This window comes from Hyla sarda, chromosome 8 (genome assembly GCF_029499605.1).
Source record: "Hyla sarda isolate aHylSar1 chromosome 8, aHylSar1.hap1, whole genome shotgun sequence".
Classification (NCBI taxonomy): Eukaryota; Metazoa; Chordata; class Amphibia; order Anura; family Hylidae; genus Hyla; species Hyla sarda.
Window position 1 is genome coordinate 85,331,421 of NC_079196.1, and position 24,414 is coordinate 85,355,834.

A 24,414-nucleotide genomic window follows, 5' to 3' on the forward strand; every position below is an offset into this window, starting at 1 on the left:
CTCAGCAATCTTTGGCAACTCCCATAGAAAATGAATGGAGCTGTGACCTGCCATTTCATTCTAATGGGAAATTTGAATACTCAATCTTGAGATCGTGCAAGTCTCAGTAGTTGGACCCTCCGTGATCAGATACTAACTGCTGTGAATAGGGATAACTTTGTGAGCTGAGACAACTACTTAAAAGTCAATGTGTTGTCTAACAATAATAATATTTATTTACAAAACGCCAATGGACTTGCTAGGTTCTCCAGAGCAGGAGACTTGTGTAAACACTTTCTGGCCTATTGGTGAAGTTAGCAACATGTTTGCCTCCTTTGTTGCATAAATGCCTGAGATACCGGGCTAGAATAAACCCTCAAAAACACCTGGGAGTTGTCACACTGAACACGATGCCTGACCTGCACGAATCATGTAATTGAGTAGGATGAGCTGATTGGACTGGCGTATAGTTTTGTGAGAAAATAAAATTGTAGAACTAGTATATTGTTAATTTAAACTTCTGCTCTTTCTATTCTTAAGAGTCTAGTGGGTGGTCCTATGCAGTAGTGATGTCCAATTTAATTCTGCCAGTAACTTTGAAGCATGCATGTAATATATGAAATAATCTGTAACCTCGGCATGCTACAAAAAAATACACTAAAGAAAGACACATATTATAAATATATATCTGCCATGAAAGGTGTATGAGAAAATGTACACATGTAACCAGATGGAAATAGACTTGATTCTAATTCTAGCAGTGGTCGGTCATGGTTTCACACAGCTTGATGAAAAAGATCCTTCATTTGCTAAGTCATATCATTTTGTCAAGAAAATTAAACTAGCTCACAAGAAAAATGTCTCGTGCAGTATGGATGCACATTGGTGTCACTGTAATAATACAAAGTGACTATATGCTTTGAAGGCAATAGTAAGCTGTAAACAAAAAACAAGAAAACAAAAAAAAAGATGTTTCTTCAGGTCACATTGCTTGCAGGTTAATGTGTTTTTCCCGAGTCATTATAACTTGAAATTACAATCATATTAATAATGAATTGCCTGTGATTGGCCACAGTGAAGAGCATTTCTGTACGTCAAATTGAGCACAAGTAAGGCATAAAGAGCTACATGTAATGTATTGCTATCTACACTGTAAATCATGTATTGAATTGCTATCTACCCTGACTACACTTAAACGGTAACGCTCATTAAAATACATTTTTGCTATTGCACTCCTTATGGTAAATAAAAAAGATTTTGAATATACTTTGGTTAAAAAAAAAAGGAATATGTTTTATTTGTGCTTAAAAAAGCTCAAGAGCATATTTTTCCCCATCTTATACACAGACTTAGGACCGAAGTCCAAACACAGAAAGTGCAGCCTGGAGTGCTGAGGGGGTGTGTCCGGCCTCATCCAATCATAGCTCTTCTTACACTTAACTGCCATATGCTGTTGGTTGGCCACACCCCCCTCAGCACTCCAGGCTGCACTTCCTGTGTTTGGGCTTCAGTCCTAAGTCTGTGTATAAGATGGGAGAAAATGTGCTCTTGAGCTTTTTTTAAGCACAAATAAAACATAGAAAACTTCATTTTTTAAAACCAAAATATATTAGAAATCTTTTTTATTTACCATAAGGAGTGCAATGGCAAACATTTTTTTAACGAGAGTCACCATTTAATGTATTGCTATCTACCTCTACATAATTTATTGTACTACTATCTACCTCTACATCATGTATTGTACTGCTATCTACCTTTACTAAAGTTACTGTATTGCTATATTGCTATATATATATATATATATATATATATATATATATATATATAAAATATATAGATGGACTAGTTGTATGTAAAATAATCAATAATATTTATTAATATAGATATATAAATATATGTCCAAGCGGGGCATATATAGAGGTCTGTATGTGCCCTGCTTGGACACATATTTAGATATCTATATTAATAAATATTATTGATTATTTTACATACAACTAGTCCATCTATATATTTTATATATATATATATATATATATATATATATATATATATATATATATATTTCTAGAGGTCTATATCTTGTTACTTTTATATTATATATATATATTTTTGCCACGAGGGGTATGTGCAACACAAGTACCTCGATATATATATTTATCATATAGTGTGAGCCCCCCAACTTTTGTTGTTTAGGATTTAGCCACATTTGTTTGTGGCTGAAGTAAAAGGCCGTATATGTTTTGCTACTGAAAATTAAAAACAGCAGAATCCCTGTTTAAATGTTACTTCCATGTCTCAGACTACTGCTGTTTTGCTGCTACTTGACTAGTTCTACAGGGCTAATCCCCCACACATGGTATAGTTAATTAGTACTGCAGTTCATGTAGTACAGGTGGACAGCACTACATTCTCAGTACATTATAAGATACCAATGGAGATAGCAATACAGTAACTTTAGTAAAGGTAGATAGCAGTACAATACATGATGTAGAGGTAGATAGTAGTACAATAAATTATGTAGAGGTAGAAAGCAATACATTAAATGGTGACTCTCGTTAAAAAAATGTTTGCCATTGCACTCCTTATGGTAAATAAAAAAGATTTCTAATATATTTTGGTTTTAAAAAATGAAGTTTTCTATGTTTTATTTGTGCTTAAAAAAAGCTCAAGAGCAAAACAGCAGTAGTCTGAGACATGGAAGTAACATTTAAACAGGGCTTCTGCTGTTTTTAATTTTCAGTAGCAAAACATATACGGCCTTTTACTTCAGCCACAAACAAATGTGGCTAAATCCTAAACAACAAAAGTTGGGGGGCTCACACTATATGATAAATATATATATCGAGGTACTTGTGTTGCACATACCCCTCGTGGCAAAAATATATATATATATAATATAAAAGTAACAAGATATAGACCTCTAGAAATATATATATATATATATATATATATATATATATATATATATAAAATATATAGATGGACTAGTTGTATGTAAAATAATCAATAATATTTATTAATATAGATATCTAAATATGTGTCCAAGCAGGGCACATACAGACCTCTATATATGCCCCGCTTGGACATATATTTATATATCTATATTAATAAATATTATTGATTATTTTACATACAACTAGTCCATCTATATATTTTTTTATATATATATATCTAGAGGTCTGTATCTCGTTACTTTTATATTAGAAAATAAAACCTGCTTGTCCAGCACAAAATCTCCCCTCTGTACAGGGGATTTACTACAAGCCATCCCACTGCTGAGACCTCCACCAGTCAAAAAATAGGGGTCCCATGTGTCTAAATGAATTGAGAAGCAGCTTGCATGGTCGGCTACTATATTCACATGCTATCAAAATCTTAAAGCTAAGAACTATATACGGCTATGTGCGGTAATCCTATAGCACATAAACACAGCAGTGGCTAGACGTGCACTTCTGCTACATTCACTTGGATGACAAGGGAACTCCGTTTGGTGGGGCTCTGACCAAGTACAACAGTCATCTAACTTCTGCAGTCCCATAGCGTTTGACTGAAGCAGTGTTTGACAGTTTTCACTGCCACTCCTTTCTAACAGGGGCACTGCTAGATATTACAAAAGACATTATACACATCAGACACGACTCTTATACACAATATCAGCAAAGAAATCAATGTATATACTGACTTTGTCATAAATACGTGTGATATATGTTGGAGGCTTTAAATAAATGAATTCAGATTAATATATGTGTGTGTGTGTGTGTGTAAAATTTGTAAAACATACTTACACAAAATCATCCGCTATGCTGTATGATGACTGAGCAAGTGATAATTTAAAGGGGTATTCCGGGCAAAATTTTTTATCCCCTATCCAAAGGATCGCGGGCTGCCTGCTATTGAGACCCCCCGTGATCTCCCTGCATTCTATGAGGGTGCATAATCTCTGGTTTCGGAAACCTCTGGGTTTCCGGGACTGGGGACCTGACATCACGCCACGCCCCCTCCATTCATGTCTATTGGAGGGGCGTGACGGCCGTCACGCCCCTCCCATAGACATGAATGGAGAGGGCGTGGCGTGATGTCACGTCCCCAGTCCCGGAAACCCAGAGGTTTCCGAAACCGGAGATTCAGTCAGCACCCGCATAGAATGCGGGTGCTGCAGGGAGATTGTGGGGGGTCTCAGCAGCGGGCCCCCCCATGATCAGACATCTTATCCCCTATCCTTTGGATAGGGGGTAAAATGTTTTTGCCCGGAATACCCCTTTAATATATACCAAAGAAATGAAACTATGTCAATACTAAAATATTTTGTATAAGTTAAAAAGAAAGCATAGCATACTATAAAATCACCATTCAGACCTAAAACTCTATAAATGTCTAGGAGACTCTCAGACTGGGCATCAGATATACCTGTGACCCCAGCATTGAGATGTTGTGTATGCTGTTACTCTAGACTGACTGTGGGGACGGTCCGAGCTGGGGTCTGTATTTGGGGGATTTAGGGGAGAGTTTTTGGGATGTATTCTGTATAAAGAGGCAGTTGGTCAGGGTGTATATTTAGAGAGACTCTGTTTAGAGAGAGTAATTTAGAGTCTGGTCTGGTCTGCATATTCAATGCAAAAAAGTTTTGTTTTTTTCTTTGGACTGGGACTGACACTGCACATTGTTACCCAAAATACATGCAATAACTACTTACAATAAATGAGCCTATAACTCTGACATATTGTCACATTTCCGGTGTCATTATTCTAATGTCAGAAAATGGCAATATTTCCCCATTTGTCAATGGGAAAAGTTAATTTTCTCCATGATATAGTAATTAATGACTGTATTGTGAATTATGTCCATTATAAATTTTGAGAAAAATTACAACATATCTTAAGAAAGAACATTAGACAGGGAATGACTGGAGAACATATTAAAAGTGCTTATTAGAACTGCACCTAAAAATATTTATTTAGATTTCATACAGCTGGACCAATCCCTTTACATGGCACTATATGCTGAATCTATTTGAAGGACCTCTCTAAACAGATTGTTCTTGGCGGAGCGCCGGAGCTTATTTAATAGCTAATTTTAAGCTGAATGGTCCTTTCCATTAATGTGAGGACCATCATGTCGAGTGCTACAGTCAATATAATGAAAGGAGGTATGGAGTACGATATGGACTAATTAACACAAGCAATTTATGTGTTATTTGTTTTTCAGTGTACTTCATAGTTATTTACAATCACTAAGTTTATGATCTATTAAAAAATAAATAAATAAAAAGCCTTAATGCAAGATATTTTGTACATACTCGAGTATAAGCCGAGTTTTTCATCACGCTTTTTCGTGCTGAAAACGCCCCCCTCGGCTTATACTCGAGTGAACAAAAAAACTTTTCTGGCTTTAGCTGTGAGGGGATGGTCCCTGCCGTCCATCTCCGCCTGTGCAATCCCTTCAGTGGTCTTCAACCTGCGGACCTCCAGATGTTGCAAAGCTACAACTCCCAGCATGCCCGGACAGCCATCGGCTGTCCGGGCATGCTTGGAGTTGTAGTTTTGAAACATCTGGAGGTCCGCAGGTTGAAGACCACTGCCGGGCCTTCGTCATCATTCGGACCCCCTTTTGTTTTCTACTCACCTCCCTTTAGTGGGAAGGAAGGGTGAGCTGGTCCGGGCCGTCCACATTCGACCACCTATGCTGCTGGGACCGTCCGGTGGGGAGGGTTAGTCATTCCGGGCTGTCCATCTTCACCGGGAGACCCTCTTCTCCGCTCCGGGCAGGCCCCGGACTAGTGACGTTGCCTTGACGTCACATCCTCACAGGAAGTTATTTTCTTTTTGGAACACAGAGCTCTCTGCTGACATCACGAGCACAGTGCTCTCTGCTGACATCTCTGTCCATTTAAGGAACTGTCCAGAACAGCATATGTTTGCTATGGGGTTTTTCTCCTACTCTGGACAGTTCTTAAAATGGACAGATGTGTCAGCCGAGAGCACTGTGCTCATGATGTCAGCAGAGAGCTCTATGTTCCAAAAAGAAAATAATTTACTCTGTAGTATTCAGCAGCTAATAAGTACTGGAAGGATTAAGATTTTTCTTAAGGATTAAGATTAAGAAATCTGTTTCATTTTCTGGCAACAGTTGATAAAAAAAATAAGTTTTTCACCGGAGTACCCCTTTAAAGATAGCATTGTGCATTGTTAACCATTGTGCCACTGCGTTACCAGTTTAAAAAATGTCAAACCACACTTCAATCAAAGATGTCATAGACATAATAGATACTGCTGTACATCCATTCTGCCAATAGCTACTGTATCTATCCAGATCAGATGAGCATTTATGTTTTCTAAATGGGAAAAGGAGAAGTAAGCCACTGCTACTTAAAAACAATAGAAAGAAGTTGTTGAAATTTAGCAAGCCCAAATCTTTTCTTTCCTGACATCATGTGTCAAATTAGAGCCAATATACCACCATATCCATTAGACATTTAGCTGTTCCTGTTAAAATCAGTTGGCTTGACCAACCTTTCTGTAATCTGGACAGAGGCCTAAACAGTATCTGGCAACACAAACATGGTCTAGATTAACAAGAATGTGGGCATGGAAGACAATGATTACCAGGAATGGTGAAAACCTGATAATATGAATTCATGCATGTGTGTGTGGCACATCTGGATTCTACCAACAAAAAAAAACCCATTGCTTCTAGGGGATCTTGGTTGGAAATAAGAAAGAGCATGCAGTGATTTGTTTTATAGGGAAGTGTGGACTAGTTCACACTATAGTATTGCAAATAGTGTCCCTGCCATTTGGCTTATTATGGGTTTGCCACTTGTGGTTTCCTGTTCCTGTGTACACTCTGGCCAGGAATTCAGCCAACCCTTTCTTATAATAAAGAAGGTGCAATGGAATGGAAATATAGTTGGATGAACTCCCAGCTAAAGTATACATAGGAACAGGAAGTACACCACAGGATGTACACCAGACAAATGCGACAGTTTACATGAAAAGCAGGAGGAAAGCATGAAAGACCAGAGAAGGATAGTAAAAGAACTTATAATTTATCAACATATGTAAATTTATTAGAAAAGGAGTTTCATTGACAGAAAACCCCTTTAAGCAGTAATAAGTAGTAGTTTCTTTGACATACTCTGTCTAAACATGTATAAACAGAAATGCAAACAATATGATCTTAGGAATAACAGGTCTTATAGATATAACTACCAGCTCCTACTATGGCTGAACAATATAATAGCTTCCTCCATTACAAATACCCGAAAGAGACATCTTAAAGGTCACATGACTATGGTCTGATCACTGGGCATCTTTTACTCATTTTTACTAATAAATTCTTGCTCTGTTCTGATATGCAGAATGCATGTAAGTCAATTGGCGCTTAAGGTATTTTTCTGGCTATTTTAATGTAATTGTGCATAAAAGGTGCCAACAGAAAATTGAAAAGATATTTATCACTTCTAATCTGAAAAGGTTGATTTCATAAATGGGGTAATCCTTTAATAGAAGCTGCAGTTAAAATGATGTGCATTTTTTGTTCGGCATCCATAGTAAACAGTGCATTACTGGCTCTGGATGTGAAGCTTTCCAGTGAGCCCTTGAGATAAGTGCTTGCAATGTTTATCTGAAATTAAATTTAAAACAAATATTCAAATATAATTTCATTCACAGCTTATAGAGGGGGAATGGTACAAAGTGAAAAATCGGATAAGAGAGTCAATATCTTGCTATGAAGAGTCTATCAAGAGCTATTCCAAGGATGCTACTAAAATTGTGTGTAGTCATGCAGGATATGATTCTAAATTAAATTGCTATATTTATTAAAAGTAGAATGGTAGTAAGGAGGAATCTGATGCTGCAGAATAGATCAACACCCATCATCTACATCACCCGCATTCATTGGAATGTGCAAGTACTTAGGCAAAGATGGAGCTCTTTGCGAGGACTTGGCTTCCTATTAGCATTGGTTCTGGTTTAGTCTAAGATATAAAAAGCTATACACAACACAGAGTAAAAAAGAATACATATGCGTCATTATGAGCTTCCTGGGGTTTTAGTCATTTATGAACTTATATAACCAGGAAGGCAATGGCCCATAAATCAACAACAGCATATAATTCATATTAGACACAGATGAACAAGTATCCTTTCTGACCATCGTCTAGGTTAGCGGCTCCTAACTGGGGTGCCGTGATGAGGGGTACCACAGCATTCCTGTTGGGAAGATGGTGATTAGAAGTGCAAGGACCCCTGTGGCTCACCACCACAGGGGTTCTACCATATCATAGCTCTGTGGCCTGTAGGCTGCAGGAATGTAGCTGTGCAGTAGTAGAGATTTATAGGTATTGTGCATTGCTACTTTTTGGCTTTTATTTATTTATTTATTTTTGGTCTTTTGTAGACAATCTGGTGGGGGTGTCTTGTGTTAAAAAAAATTGTGAGGGGTGTCTTAAGCTGAAACAGGTTGGAAAACACAGGTCTAGGTGGTATGTTTTCATTTTTAAAGTGAAAGGTTGGGGGTGCAAGGGAAGGTAAAGGGGTCTTTTCAGAGCTGTTTACTACATTGTACTTAGCACATCAGTCTTTTTAAAGAGAACCTGTCAGGGTGAAAATAGAGGTTTAAATAAGCACATGGCTAGATAAGGCTAGTCATCACAATCACACTTTTTTTTTTTTTGTCTCCATAATATTTTCCAGTTCAGAGATAGAAGTATCCCTCTTTATCTCTGCCCCAGGTCCACTTTCATCAAGGTACCTTGTTCGACTGACAGCCACTAGATAAAGGGGACATAGGCTGGACTTATCTGGGCTTCTGCCATGCAAGGAAACACGCCCCTGGGCACTTGAGCCTTATTTGCATAAAAACACTTAGGCTTACACAGTAGTGAAAAAGGAAAAAAAAAGCTATCCCTGGAATCATGATGACTAGCACTATCTAGCCGTGGGATAGTTTATACCTGTTTTGCTGCTGACCGATCCACTTTAGGCAACATTTTAATTCATACCTTTGTTTATGTTAAAAAGGTACTGCACAGAAAAACATCTCCTCACCTATCCAAAGGATAGAGATAAGATGGCTCATTGCGGGGGTCCCCAGTCATCCATGCACGGAGCGAACTCCACTAGGTGCTGGATGACTGGCAACTACTGCTGCAACGTCCCCCCCCCCCCCCTCCATTCATGTCTATGGAAGAAGGCAAGATGGCTACATACTAGCCGTCATGACCCTCCCAGAGACATGAATGAAGGGGGCGTGGTGTGACATCACGAATGCAGAAGTTACAAGCTTCCGTGTTCCAGATGCCGCTGCTGCTGGTCCGGAGATTGCAGGGGTCCCCTTTGAATAGGGGATAAGATGTTTTTCGACGGAGTACCCCTTTGTGTTTGTTTTATTGTGACATATTCATAAATGCCCATTATCCTCCTTGCCTGTTCCAGCCCTTCAATGCCCTTTTGATCTGACTGACAGTCCCTGTGTAGTCTGACACTGTTCATAGTAGGGTTCTCAAACAAGTCAAAGCGAGCCAGGTTGTGTTCTACCGAGCGCTCTGAGGAGGAATTTTTAGTTGTTTTATGCGCGGTTGGTCTGTAGATCAGCGGCACCTTCACTGGCATCAAAACTTTAGCATTGAAGCCCAAACTTTTCCTGAATGGACTCACTGGAAAGCCAGTTATTGTGAAGCTGATGTGGGGATGGAGTTAAAGGGCCACTTGGTGTCTGTGGATGGATAAATACGAACATGCAGCTTGCAAACACTGGGGAATATATTGTTGGTGCATTATCCGTACATCTCGGAGAAGTTTTGATAAGATGCAACAATGTATTGTATATAGGTTGCGAATGAGAGCATAAAAATTAAAGGGGTATTCCGGGCAAAAACATGTTATCCCCTATCCAAAGCATAGGGGATAAGATGTCTGATCGTGGGGGGCGGATGCTGAGACCCCCGCGATCTCCCTGCAGCACCCGCATTCCGGGACTGGGGCCGTGACATCACGCCACTCCCCCTCCATTCATGTCTATGGTAGGGGATAAAATGGATAGGGGATAAAATGTTTTTGCCCAGAATACCCCTTTAAAAATAATAAAATGATTTTTGTACATTTTTTTTTTAACATTTTGTGTTTGTAGCTGAACACTTTCTGTTTACAACAAAGCTATGTAATAAATGTGTATATATATATATATATATATACACACAAAAAAGAGGAGCCAGGCTGGAGGCTGGGAGGGCTCTGACAGAGACCTTCTAAAACCATGCCGGTCATACAATATAGGCTGATATAATACACAAGTCTTCAAAATAATAATATTCTTACAGAATAGATTGTATTTTAATGTCTTCAAAATAAACAAATTGCCCCCTTAATAAAAAGTTAGTGAATGTTTGCATCAAAAATGTCACCAGGCTGCCTACAAAGCAGTTATTGTCTGGGTGATAGACAGGGAAATATCAGGCTTGTTTGGCATGTCCTAATAATAGAGAAAAGACAATTTATGATATATTCTATGTACTGGGATTTTATAGGGTTTGTTCTTTAACTGTATTCGCCCGCACACACACACACGTGAAGCCGGCAGCAACCTAGGGCCATTGGACGCATGATCTTAATCAGCACTATGCAATGATTAAATGGAAACCAACTGCATTAATACCAAAGGCAATAAACAAGAGCATGAAAAATATTCCGCTCTTCACTTACACCACAAGTATACAAGGTTCAGACACTGATTTATAACTAAATGCTCACGATTTTCCGGCGGCAGACTCAAGAATCCATTTTCACGATTCTACAGAGTCCTTTTATATTCCCAGTATCTGGTTGCAAACCACTGGGTCAAATTTTACAACCTTCTCAGCAGGAATTTGTGACATGAAGCCAACTTTTCTGTCTGAAACCCTCTGAGCATGAAGGGAACTCATATTTTTCAGCTACTGTACCTCTCAGTATTTGTGTTTGGTTACGTGTTGTTAAAGGCCAATTTGTACGTGGACAGCAGCATGGCTCAAAGAGAAAAATAGTAATATTCCTTCACTGGTGCCCAATTTTTTTGGGTAGTTGGGGCCCCAGCTGCCAGAGTATGTGCCCCATTCTCTGATAAATGTGTGAATAAAGTTTATCTAGAGCAGTGGTCTCAAAATGTGGCCTTCCAGATGTTGCAAAATTTCAACTCCCAGCGGGCCCGGACAGCCAATGGCTGTCCGGGCATGCTGGGAGTTGAAGTTTTGCAACATCTGGAAGGCCACAGTTTGAGACCACTGCTCTAGATGCTGGGAGTTGAAGTTTTGCAACATCTGGAGGGCAACAATTTTGAGACCACTGACCTAGAGCAAAGCCTGCAAATAAAGTATATCCCCAACTTTAAGGTTCTCTTATGGCTCATTCAGACAGTCGAATGCACAAAATATTTTTACACTGCAGATCCGCCGACAATGGACCCTACAGTGCGCCTCCAGACGTGCTCAGAGCAGCAATCCACCGCTACAAGCAGACACACTGGATCACTGCGCAGTCTACTCGCACACATCGCGGCCGCTCTCCCTGAGCTAGTCCAAGATCAGCCACCATCTGAGCGAGTACACTGCGCATGCGCTTGGCGACTCGCACATCGCAGTGTGTCTGCTCATAGTGGGGGATTGCCGCTGCGAGCAGTCACATCTGGAGACAGACTGTAGGGTCCATCTTCGGCAGATCCTCAGCATAAAATACCCTCGTGTGAACGAGCCCTAAGGGTGCATTCACATCATGATTTTGCTATACAGTCCCCGTATGCGGTTTTGTATTTGCAAACCGCATACAACCGTATAGCAAACTGTATACATGCACCTCACACACAAAACCTACACAACAAGATGTATCCGTTTGTGTAAGTTTTTGCACATCGCAGTGTGTCTGCTCATAGCGGCGGATTGCCGCTCCTAGCAGGCACATCTGGAGACAGACTGTAGGGTCCATCTTCGGCAGATACCTGTTTTCCTGCTGACCGATCCACTTTAGGCAACATTTAAATTCATACCTTTATTTATATTAAAAGGGTACTGCACCGAAAAACATCTTATCACCTATCCAAAGGATAGGAATAAGATGCCTGATCGCGGGGGTCCCCAGTCATCCATGCATGGAGCGAACTCCACTCTGTTCTGGATGACTGGCGACTACTTCTGCAACGCCCCCCTCCATTCACTCTGAGCATGAAGGGAACTCATATTTTTCAGCTACTGTATCTCTCAGTATTTGTGTTTGGTTACGTGTTGTTAAAGGCCACTTTGTACGACAGAAGCATGGCTCAAAGAGAAAAAATAGTAATATTCCTTTGCAGAAGTTCACTGGTGCCCAATTTTTTCGGGTAGTTGGAGCCCCAGCTGCCAAAGTATGTGCCCCATTCTCTGGTAAATGTGTGAATAAAGTTTATCTAGAGCAGCGGTCTCAAAATGTGGCATTCCAGATGTTGCAAAACTTCAACTCCCTGCGACATCTGGAAGGTCACAGTTTGAGACCACTGTCCTAGATGCTGGGAGTTGAAGTTTTGCAACATCTGGAGGGCAACAATTTTGAGACCACTGACCTAGAGCAAAGCCTGCAAATAAAGTATATGCCCACCTTTAAGGTTCTCTTAGGGCTCAATCAGACAGTCAAATCCACAGCATATTTTTACACTGCAGATCCGCCAACGATGGACTTTATAGTGTGCCTCCAGACGTGCCTGCTCAGAGCGGCAATTCACTGCTACAAGCAGACACACTGCGCAGTCTGCTCGCACACATCTCGGCCGCTCCCCCTGCTCCCTGAGCTAGTCCGAGATCAGCCGCCATCTGAGCGAGTACACGGCGCATGCACGCAGCTACTCGCACATCGCAGTGTGTCTGCTCATAGCGGCGGATTGCCGCTCTAAGCAGGCACATCTGTAGACAGACTGTAGGGTCCATCTTCGGCAGATCCGCAGCATAAAATACCCTCATGTGAACGAGCCCTAAGGGTGCATTCACATCATGATTTTGCCATACAGTCCCCGTATGCGGTTTTGTATTTGCAAACCGCATACAACCGTATAGCAAACTGTATACATGCACCTCACACACAAAACCTACACAACAAGATGTATCCGTTTGTCTAAGTTTTTGTCCTTGTAAAGGTTTGTGCTTTTTTTTTTTTTTACATGAACAAAATTGTACTCAACCACGGTTGTGAACCCTGTTTCTCTGTTTACAAAGGGTTTTGTGTTCTTTCTAAAAAAAACATTTACGGGTTTTATACCATTGTAGTTAATGGGAACTGTATTGATAACAAGATTGCATACAGTTTTGTCAGTTTTTAAGGAATAACTTTTCATAGTATGGCAAAATCGTGATGTGAGTGTAGCCTAAATTTACTTTTTACTTACGTCTATCCAGGGTATCTAGGGCTCTGTATCAGAAATTGGAGTTCTTACCGCTATTATGCTATACAGGTGAAACTCGAAAAATTAGAATACTGTGCCAAGTTCATTTATTTCAGTAATGCAACTTAAAATGCGAAACTAATATATGAGAGAGAATCATTACATGCAAAGCAAGATAGTTCAAGCCATGATTTGTCATAATTGTGAGGATTATGGATTACAGCTCATAAAAACCCCAAAGCCCCCCAATTACTATGATTTGGGGAGCCATGACATCTGCTGGTGTTGGTCACTGTGCTTCATTAAAGGATAGGGGATAAGATGCCACGCCCCCTCCATTCATTTCTATGGGAGAGGGCATTGCGGCCATTACGCCCCCTCCCATAGAAATCAATGGAGGGGGAGTGGCGTCATGTCCCCGTCTCAGAAGCCCGGAGCTTTCAGAAAAAGCAGACGCAGCCACGCATAGAATGCGGGCTGCTGCAGGGAGATTGCGGGGGGTCCCAGCAGTGGGGCCCCCGTGATCAGACATCTTATCCCCTATCCTTTGGATAGGGGATAAGATGTTTTTGGCCGGAATACCCCTTTAAGTCCAGGTTAACGCATCTGTCTACCAGGAGATTTTGGAGCAATTCATGCTTCCTTTCCTTTTAAGTTGCATTAATGAAATACATTGGACTTTTGCACAATATTCAAATTTTTCGAGTTTCACTTGTAGAGTAAAATTATCTATTTAAAACAATTACTTGAAACCAAAAGGTATAGGGCAGAAGCACTTAACCACAATTTTAACAGAGGATCTTAACATTTCTCTTTGCAATATCAAATGTATATGTAGACTGTACAGGCTTATTTTATATGCATGGAAGTTGATAAACATAAAAAATATTTAAATAGTGCAGATCCCATAAAATATCAGCAAGTCTATACGCATTAGTCCGGGTTTATATTGCAAAATGAATGTGCAAATAATAGTTAAAAAGAAACTGTAAGGGGGATAGAACAGAGGCTGGGATCCGGAGGTGTATACTTTGGGAATGTCCGCACCAATTGTGCAAGTGACACACACAGGGCAAATACAGTAGGTTTGCTTTATTATTATTTTTTACTGTATATTGTGCATTAGCAAATTTAAGAAAAAATTATAAACAGGAGATGTTCGATTTTGGTCACTTACCTAATTGGCAGCAGAGGCGGAAATCACACTGCCTCATTAAAAGGGGTTTTCTGGAAGCATGTGATTGATGGCCATCAATCGCTGATCATCAGGGTGCTGACACCCAGCTTCCTGCTGATCAATATTTTCCTTTTTGGTATAGCACACCTGGAAGCAAAATACACTCCCTCCAGCTCCAGTGCCATTATAAGTGCATGCCAACGCAGCATGTCTGAGTCCCCAAAGTACATGCGCAGCAACAGAGCAATAACCCTAGCAGTGTGCAGCAATAGAGCTATAACCCCAGCAGGCGGGGGCAGCCCAGAGCATAGCCTTCATCAGTGTTTTGCTGCATGACATGGTACCAACAGAGACTGATGGACCCCATTGTCTTTTATGGGGTCTGTTGGGTTTCCATCTGGTGTTCATCAGTTTAGTGCATTAAAACCGGACACACAAAAAACCTGCATGCTGCATTTTTTTGTCTGATTATCTAACTGGATTCTGCAATGAAGGGTAGCTCTTTGCAGAGTAAATACTGTTTACTTTCATGATATATTCATTGTTATTGCCACCCTGTTAAATTATTGCCTCCAAGTAGTAAACCTAAGTGAAAGATCCAGTACGTTTTTTTTTTCTGTGGTCATATATTCTTCTGTGTGGCTTTTTCCACTCTCTACAAGATTAGCATGATGACCTATTCACCTGAACTATGTAAAGGTGAAAAGTGTCAGCCGAGCAGCATCTACAAGTCCATAAACAAACCACCGCCAAATGGCCAGTAAAAATTGATCCCTTAAATTTGACAATGTAGACTCTGTACTTGATGAAAACCATTACGTTTCAATCTATCCTTGTAAAAATATCAGCTGAGAATAGACAAACTTTACATGTTATTCTGTGATCTAAGTATTTTTGCTTTATCACAATCCAATTTATTTATTTACCGGTATTTATTTTACTTTTTCCTCATTGTCGGAGAGCATTACATTTGATTATGGATCCACTGGATTTGACAATATAACCTCTATATTTGATGAAAAGTGTTAGGTTTCACTATATTCGTGTGGAAAACCCAATATAATGGGTGAGAGTAAGGAAGTTTTACTAATGATTTGAAGAATATAAGAAGAACTAACAACAGATAGTTACAGATACAAGGAAGCAATGGGGCAGCACTCCAGTTTAAGCAAAAAGCAGATACTCCCTCTCATAGACTTGCATTGAGGGGGGGGTCATGTCACAAGGGGGCGGAGTCGTGAAGTCACGATACTCAGGCCCCGTGGTTGTGAGGCTTCAGACACGGAGCCTCCAGCTGACACAGGTGGGTGCTGGATGAGAGATTGCGGGGGTTCCAAGCGGTGGGAGACAAGCGATCAGACATCTTATCCCCTATCCTTTGGTATCTGCATCATTATTTCCTTGGTATCTATTAGGACCGTGGTTGGGTCCCTTGGGTGCTGGCACCACACGCATCTGGCTAAGTAGTGCTGTTTCCTTATACACACAATTTTTGTGCTGCAAAATACTTTACACTACTTCCTATACACTGCTTTACACTGGTATTGTATACGTGGTTGCGTTTTCTGTACTTTTGGTCAATACCTCCATAACACATTAAGGATTTGATGTCAGGATTTATCTGACAGAGTTGTAGGTAGTATCACATTTCACAGGAACTAATGGCTATTTACCCGATGGATCAAAGGCCACCTGATTTCCAGGGTGAGGTCCGGCATCGACTGATAACATCACTGAAATCTTCCGCACATCCCAAAGCTTCAAAATACCATAGGAGTCACAGGATGCAATGGTGTCTCCCTAACAAAGGGAAAAAAGGAAATAGTTACCAACCACAGATTTCAGGAAACTACTGACAAAGATGATGTAGAAGCCGAGAACAAGCTGCAGCTGTCACGTTTGCGTTTTTTATAGGTGTAATTCTACATTTCTGGTTAATGAGTCATGAAACGTAACTTTTTATGGAAAATAAATTAAACATATTATTCTCTGTCAGATGAGTGATCTAATAGAGCGGTTTTCTGTGACCATTAGAGCGCTGGTAGTAAATAGTAGAATAGTAAATTTAATGATGCACAATACAAATAAGAAATGAGAGCATCTTATAGTAAGGTGCTGACAACGAATGCTATTCTTTAACCTTCCAATACATTAACGCCTATCACTGTATTACCGGTTTAAACAACTTCTGACCGGATACAGTAATACGGCATTAATAGCCGTCTATAGGGCCATACTGTACCTTCTTATGGCTCTGATTTCATACAGAGATGTACAGCCTTTTTTTTTGTCAGATCCATACAGAATCCAAGAGAAGCAAATTGCCATTTTACAAAACACTTGCCCCTTAGATGATATGGAGATATCAAAAGTAAAACATACAGTGGTTATGACTTTTTGTGCATGATGCCTACAACTGGTCTCCTGTAATGGGCCAACACGCAGTTTTAACGAACGCTGACCTTACAGATTGGCAGTAATTTACAAAGCCTATTACAGGGTTCAAGGCTCATCATGCAGAGACTAATCGGTGTATTGTTCCTGACACCCTCTGCTGCCTTCATTTGTTGGCTGTACGTCCTCCATTACCCAGAGATGTGTGGCTGACAAACAATGTTGTTTTTGCAGGTAAAACAACCATTTGGTCATTCATTGGCTGATTGGAAGCATTATTACACTACACAATATCAGCCTATTCGGCAAATAATTACCACATGTCATAGGGCCCCTATTGAAAATCATCAGGAATGTGTCTAGTATGTGGTCAAAATTGTTGTGGTCTTGTCCCATTTTCCAGAGAATCAAGGAATAGACAACCAGAAACATTCTTACCATGGAAGTCATTCATTATAATGAAACAAATGAAGAGGACACAAATCTGAGACACACCTGCAGACTATGTCCACTTTGGGTTAAAAGCCTTTATGAGAGATTGTTGGAGCGGACAGTGTTTTAGCTTAAAGGGGTACTCCACTGGAGAAAAAAAGATTTTAATCAACTGATGCCAGAAAGTTAAACAGATTTGTAAATGATTTCTATTTATCTTAATTCTTCCAGTACTTATTAGCTTCTGTATACTCCACATGAAGTTCTTTTCTTTTTAAATTTCCTTTCTGTCTGACCACAGTGCTCTCTGCTGACACCTCTGTCCATGTGAGGTACTGTCCACAGAGAGCACTGTGGTCAGACAGAAGAGAAATTCAAAAACAAAATAAACTTCCTGTGGAACATACATCAGCTGATAGGTACTGGAAGGATTAAGAATTTAAAATAGAAGTAATTTACAAATCTGTTTAACTTTCTGGCATCAGTTGATTTAAAAAAAAATGTTTTAATGGTTATGCATTCCAGAGGCAGAAAAATACAGAAGATGGCCCATGTGCAAGAAGAATATATGACCCCATTGCTGTCAAAAAGTTCATTATAAAGCATCCTGGGCAGACTGACGCAACTGAATTAAAAGGGTGGAAAACAAAAGTTTTCAAATCAGCTGGTGACAGAAAGTTAAACAGATTTATAAATTACCTCTGTTTAAAAATCTTATCAGCTGCTGTATACTACTACTACTACAAGAAAAATTGTGTAGTTCTTTCCAGTCTGACCACAATGCTCTTTTCTGCTACCTCTAGCAATTTCAGGAACTGTTCAGAGCAGGAGAGGTTTGCAATAGGGATTTTTTCCGCAGGACAGGACATAAAAGTGTCTGATCATGGGGAGTCAGATTGCTGGGACCCCCATGATCTCCTGTATGGGGCTTTGTCTATTTACCCGTCCTCTGGGCACTTAGGCTCCTACCTTCCTGAATTCTGGCATATTAAGGGCTCGCTCAGGCTGAGCAGGAAGGAAAAGTAGACAGGGCCCCATACAGGAGATCGTGGGGGTCCCACAGGGTATAAGTGTCTGATAAGTTCAATTTCTCAGAGTACCCATTTAACAGTTTCTTTAGAGTGATCTGGCATACATAGGATGGTTGTTATATGCTATATAACTATACCACGATACAGAATACTCCAGGGCACTGACCAGGCCACATGGACCCTTAAAAAGGTAAATAAAACTGTAGGTTTATTTATAAAAAAAAAATAAAAATAATAACCCATGTTTTAGGTTGAGCTAACCAATTCTTTAGGTATAAAAAAATGAAAAAAAATTTGACAAAACATTCAAATGAGACAAGTTGACGCCATAACTTTATAATTAGATATAAACCGGAAGCACTATGCAAGATCACATCACCAAACCAGAGAATAAGAAACATAAATATATTATACCAAAAATTTGTATAATATAATAACATTATAAAATATAAGTTTACAAAATGAATTTTGACTTAAAAAGTAAAATTTAACGAGTTATATGAGGCCCGGGGATAACAGTAGTTAATAAGAGTTCTCAATGGGCTTATTCAGGGTATAAAATGGCAAGTTTGAAAATCCAGAAGGATTCCCAGTTAATAAATCTATGAAACTTATTAGGGGCTTTCTCAGGAATCGTTTACAATATAGTAAATTGTAAACTGTTCGGATTCTTATACAAGAAAAATGTTTCTAAAAAAACTGTGTTTCTAAAAAAATTTTGTTGGAGCAAAGTAAGAACCCAAAATGTTTACAACTTACTATACTGGAAACGATCCCTTATGATGTCCGTAATAAGTTTTTGCTTGGTTAACCAGGAATTCTTCTGGATTTTCACATGTGCCACTTTTTACCCTGGAGGTCTGTATAAGACCATTGAGAACACTTATTAATCACTGTTGTCCCTGGGCCTCATATGAATAGTAGTGTTACTCGTGAATATTCGCAATGCGAATTTTCTTCGCGAATATCGCATTTTCGCTAAATCGCAAATATTCAAGAATATAGCACTATATATTCGTAATTACGAATATTCTTTTTTATTTTTTTTCACAGTACACATCACAGTGATCCTCCCTCTCTGCTTCCAGCTTGTGTGGTGTAAAGAAGGCTGTAATACTACTGTGTGAGACTGGCATCATTTTTGCTTATGCTAATTTTTGTATATGCAAATTTTCGCATATGCAAATTTTCGCATATGCGAAAATAATACGCGAATATTACGAATATGCGAACTTAGCGAATATATGACGAATATCGCAAATTCGAATATGGCCTATGCCGCTCAACACTAATGAATAGTTTATTTTGAATTCATAATTCCTTTTTTCTTAAACATATATGTTATAACATATTATAAATCATTTGTTTGCTGTTTAGTATAATTTTGTCTTATTTTGTAGATTTTATTCTGTGGTTTGGTGACTTGGACTTGGATAGTACTTACGGTTTTTATCCAAATAGAGTATCATGGTGTCAACTTATCTTACGTGTTGTCAATTCTGTTTTCATATGCCTGAAGAAGAGGTCGGATCAACCTAGAAACATGCAGGGTTTTTTTTGTTTTTGTTTACTACACTGTGCTACTGTGTATTTGTCTATAGGTTGTATGCTACATGGTAATATCATAGATATAGTAGATCCAGAAGCAGGTAGGTACCACTTTAGTTATGAGAAAATATTAAGCAGATCCTTTCTCCTATTTCTTATAAGAAATATTAATTTCTCATCTGATTAATAACACTGACTAATAGGAAATAATGCAATTTGACTGTAGTCAAGCTGATTTGCCCTTCAGAATCTGTCAGCACAATGCCATTCCTGCTCAAGGCCAGCTTGGTACTAAGGGGGTAGGAATAGCTTGACAGCAAAAATCATAGCTTTCTCTTATGGCCATATTAATCAGGTTTTTGTCAGAATGAATTTACTTTAGGTAAAGGATCTTTTTAATCATACAGTAAAGAGTGAGAAGGGAATGTGTTATGAAGCACATGCATTATGCAAAATGGCAATGAAAATATAGGTTTCCTTTCAGATTTTACCAATGAAAATACCTGAGATTGGGAACCTAAAAACACATTTATTTCTATTGTCACTTCCCATTGGTCAGCGCAAAGCACTGTATAAACAGTCTCTTTGATGTATGAGATTTTATCTATATCCTCATATGAAAAACTTGACATTTAGGAAAAACACACAGATGCAAGACACCATAAAAGATCATTTGCATCACATATCTTATTAATGGCACATTTTAGGCTCCTGTAGGTGACCTTCATGCAAAGATTTCCAACTCTGTATTGGAGTACACAGATAATTATTACCCTGGTTACAGCTCATTTAATAGGAGCACAATGCCTATTATTATGTAACTCATCCATAGACATAGGGGGGGGGGAACTATCATTGTAGGTGTAGATAAAGCAGTTTTGTCCACCTTTATTTTGTTTGCTGGTAATATGTAGGTGCAACAAAGTTATTAAATGGTTGCAGGGCATTTGCCAAATTTTGTGCTGGTGCAAATTTCCTGGGATAAACCAGAGAAATTCCAGGAAATGTGTACCTGCACAAAATGTTGCCACTTTTTTATCCTAGGGAAATGCAGATATGTGTAGCTCAACCACAAAAAATGAGCGAGGTTAACTAAAAGCTCTCCCCCACAGAGAGATATAGAAAAATGATAAAAATAGGATATTAGTCCTCAGCTCAATATCAAAAAAGATTAATGGGGGATGTCTGGTATCAATAATAGAGAAGAAACACAATTGGTATATAAATGATATTTAATAGATATTAAATAATGTGTTCCCGCAGGGCCCTACGGTGGCACACAATTGGTTAAAAAGTAATAAATATAAAAAATGCAACAAGTTATTACACTACAGAGCAAAAGGTACTCCTAATAACAAATGTATCTATTATGGCTAACAGCCGTATAATGGTACACTGGGTGATGATGTGACATACAGTGTTACTCTGATCAGAATGGTAGTAAATTCAGTGTGCACAAAAAATTACAATAAAAAATAAATATAAAACGTTCCTCCTGGAAAGGAAATGGCTTGATAGAAAAAATAATAAAAAATGCAAAAAGTCCTGTAAATAAAAAGTGACAGTCCTATAGATGATGGAGTTATGTCCTGTAGGGTGGATCCTACAATTGGCCTGAAACAATGTCCTGCAAAAAAATCGTATGCTGTATATGATTATAACATATGAATTATTTGTATAGTGGGTATTAGAATTGGATCGCTGTTGCCGGTTTCTCCACTCCCCAGCCAAATGGCCTGCAAATAGAAATAAAGTCACTGGCACGATTGTGCCACTCACCGCACCGCTGGTGGACAGATGGACCATGGACAAATGCGCTCTAGCCGGGGCGGCGTGTTGGTCGCAGGATATACAGCCGTTCTCACCGGCGAGCTGTCCCTTGGCGTCAGGTGTACTCTAGCCGGGGCGGAGTGTTGGTCGCAGAATGTCCAGCCGCTCTCACCGGCGAGTTAACTCTTGGCGTCTGACGTAGCAGGTCAGCTGATGGCAGGTCAGCTGACCTTGTGCGGGAGGTTAGTTGATACTAGATGACGTTGGATAACAATGGTGTATACACCACTGAGGAAGGGGCACTACTAATCTGCTTTGAACCCCGAAACGCGTTTGGTGACTGTGATTGAGCCTTTTTATATTGGTCTAGTTCACACTACAGCTGCGGTTATACAAGCACTGATCGGATAGTTCCTCTCTGGAGAGATCTCATTTACTATTCATCTATTACATGGTCCTGTATTCAAATCCATCTGCTGAACCGGTGCAGAGCCCTCCATCATTGGATTAATATTTCTATCTGCATACATCATTGTTATCCAAAGTCATCTAGTATCAACTAACCTCCCGCACAAGGTCAGCTGACCTGCCATCAGCTGACCTGCTACGTCAGACGCCAAGAGTTAACTCGCCGGTGAGAGCGGCTGGATATTCTGCGACCAACACTCCGCCCCGGCTAGAGTACACCTGACGCCAAGGGACAGCTCGCCGGTGAGAACGGCTGTATATCCTGCGACCATCACGCCGCCCCGGCTAGAGCGCATTTGTCCATGGTCCATCTGTCCACCAGCGGTGCGGTGAGTGGCACAATCGTGCCAGTGACTTTATTTCTATTTACAGGCCATTTGGCTGGGGAGTGGAGAAACCGGCAACAGCGATCCAATTCTAATACCCACTATACAAATAATTCATATGTTATAATCATATACAGCATACGATTTTTTTGCAGGACATTGTTTCAGGCCAATTGTAGGATCCACCCTACAGGACATAACTCCATCATCTATAGGACTGTCACTTTTTATTTACAGGACTTTTTGCATTTTTTATTATTTTTTCTATCAAGCCATTTCCTTTCCAGCAGGAACGTTTTATATTTATCTTTTATTTTTATTTTTTTGCACACTGAATTTACTACCATTCTGATCAGAGTAACACTGTATGTCACATCATCACCCAGTGTACCATTATACGGCTGTTAGCCATAATAGATACATTTGTTATTAGGAGTACCTTTTGCTCTGTAGTGTAATAACTTGTTGCATTTTTTATATTTATTACTTTTTAACCAATTGTGCGCCACCGTAGGGCCCTGCGGGAACGCATTATTTAATATCTATTAAATATCATTTATATACCAATTGTGTTTCTTCTCTATTATTGATACCAGACATCCCCCATTAATCTTTTTTGATATTGAGCTGAGGACTAATATCCTATTTTTATCACTTTTTTATTCTGTTGGACAAAAAATTGCAACTTTTCTACACATACACCAAAAAGGTAAGCCAAGTGTGAGCTGGTGTATTTTTTGTGACTTTTTGGATCTGTTTGCGCATAAATTTGCAACCATTTAAAAAAATCACAGTTGATCAATTCATTACCACTGCATAAGACTAACCTTAACAGATGGTCAGTACACACATTATATAAAAAGTAGAAATCAAAAAGTCGCAAAAAAAAATAGTCCAAGGTGCCGCACTGCAAATGTGCAACAAAAATACACATAAAAAACAGCTTTAAAGACAATGATAAATGCCCTCAATTCCTTAAGAATTCTGCTTTAAATTGCTTAAAGGACAACTGTAGTGGTCAAAAATCCCTGCCCAAATGTTCCCCAAACAAAAGTTATACAATTCAGTCAATTAGTCCTATTTACCTATATGCAGCCGTTTCTGAGATATTAGAGTTGCCAGCATAGCCCAGTAGTCCTGCGTCCGTCCCCTATTCATTACATTGCAGCCGCCATCTTGGGGACGGAGATCTCTTCCTCCCAGCAGTGTTTGTGCTCCCCCTAGCCTCTGTCAGCTCCTCCCTCTTATGCATATGCATGAGCGGGTGCTTTCTGAGGCAGCCATAGGCTCATCCTCAGAAACGCCCCTATCTGTAAGATTCAAGCAGGGGGAGAATGAGGACGTCCACAGCTCCTCCCCCCTCCCCTGCTCTGTCTACATAGGACCTCACTTATCACCGGGAGGATTCAGGTTATCATGGGGGAAAACACAGAGCAAACCACAGAGCAGGGAGGGGAGGACGTGTGTGTGAAGGAGACATATTACACTGCACGGGCTGGTGGTGTATAGACTACAGGGAATAAATATCATACTGATTCTGTGTGTGAGAGGGGGGGGGGGGACTACTGAATGACACATGCTGGGAGTTGTAGTCCCTGTTATGTGTGTGTGTATGCCAGTGTTTCCCAACCAGGGAATGCTGGGAGTAGAAGTTTTGCAACATCTGGAAGCACCCTGGTTGGGAAACACTGGTGTATGAACTACAACTCCCAGGAGACTACAGAGATACAATAGAGGTGTTTGTGAACTACAACTCCCAGGAGACTACAGAGATACAATAGAGGTGTTTGTGAACTACAACTCCCAGGAGACTACAGAGATACAATAGAGGTGTTTGTGAACTACAACCCCCAGGAGACTACAGAGATACAATACAGGTGTTGGTGAACTACAACACCCAGGAGACTAC

The 24,414-nt window shown here is 39.7% G+C and overlaps 1 protein-coding gene across 8 annotated transcripts in view; it reads right to left on the minus strand.

Annotated features, from left to right (window-relative positions):
- SPAG16 (sperm associated antigen 16) overlaps positions 1 to 24,414 on the minus strand; it is a 1,122,606-nt gene that overhangs the window by 234,347 nt on the left and 863,845 nt on the right. For all 8 annotated transcript variants that reach the window (XR_008847220.1, XM_056536059.1, XM_056536060.1 and 5 more), the window contains one exon: positions 16,210 to 16,336. Coding sequence is in view for 7 of the 8 variants with exons in the window: in XM_056536059.1 (XP_056392034.1) it covers positions 16,210 to 16,336 (127 nt within the window). In the remaining variant the exon portion in view is untranslated. The remainder of the gene's footprint in view (positions 1 to 16,209; positions 16,337 to 24,414) is intronic.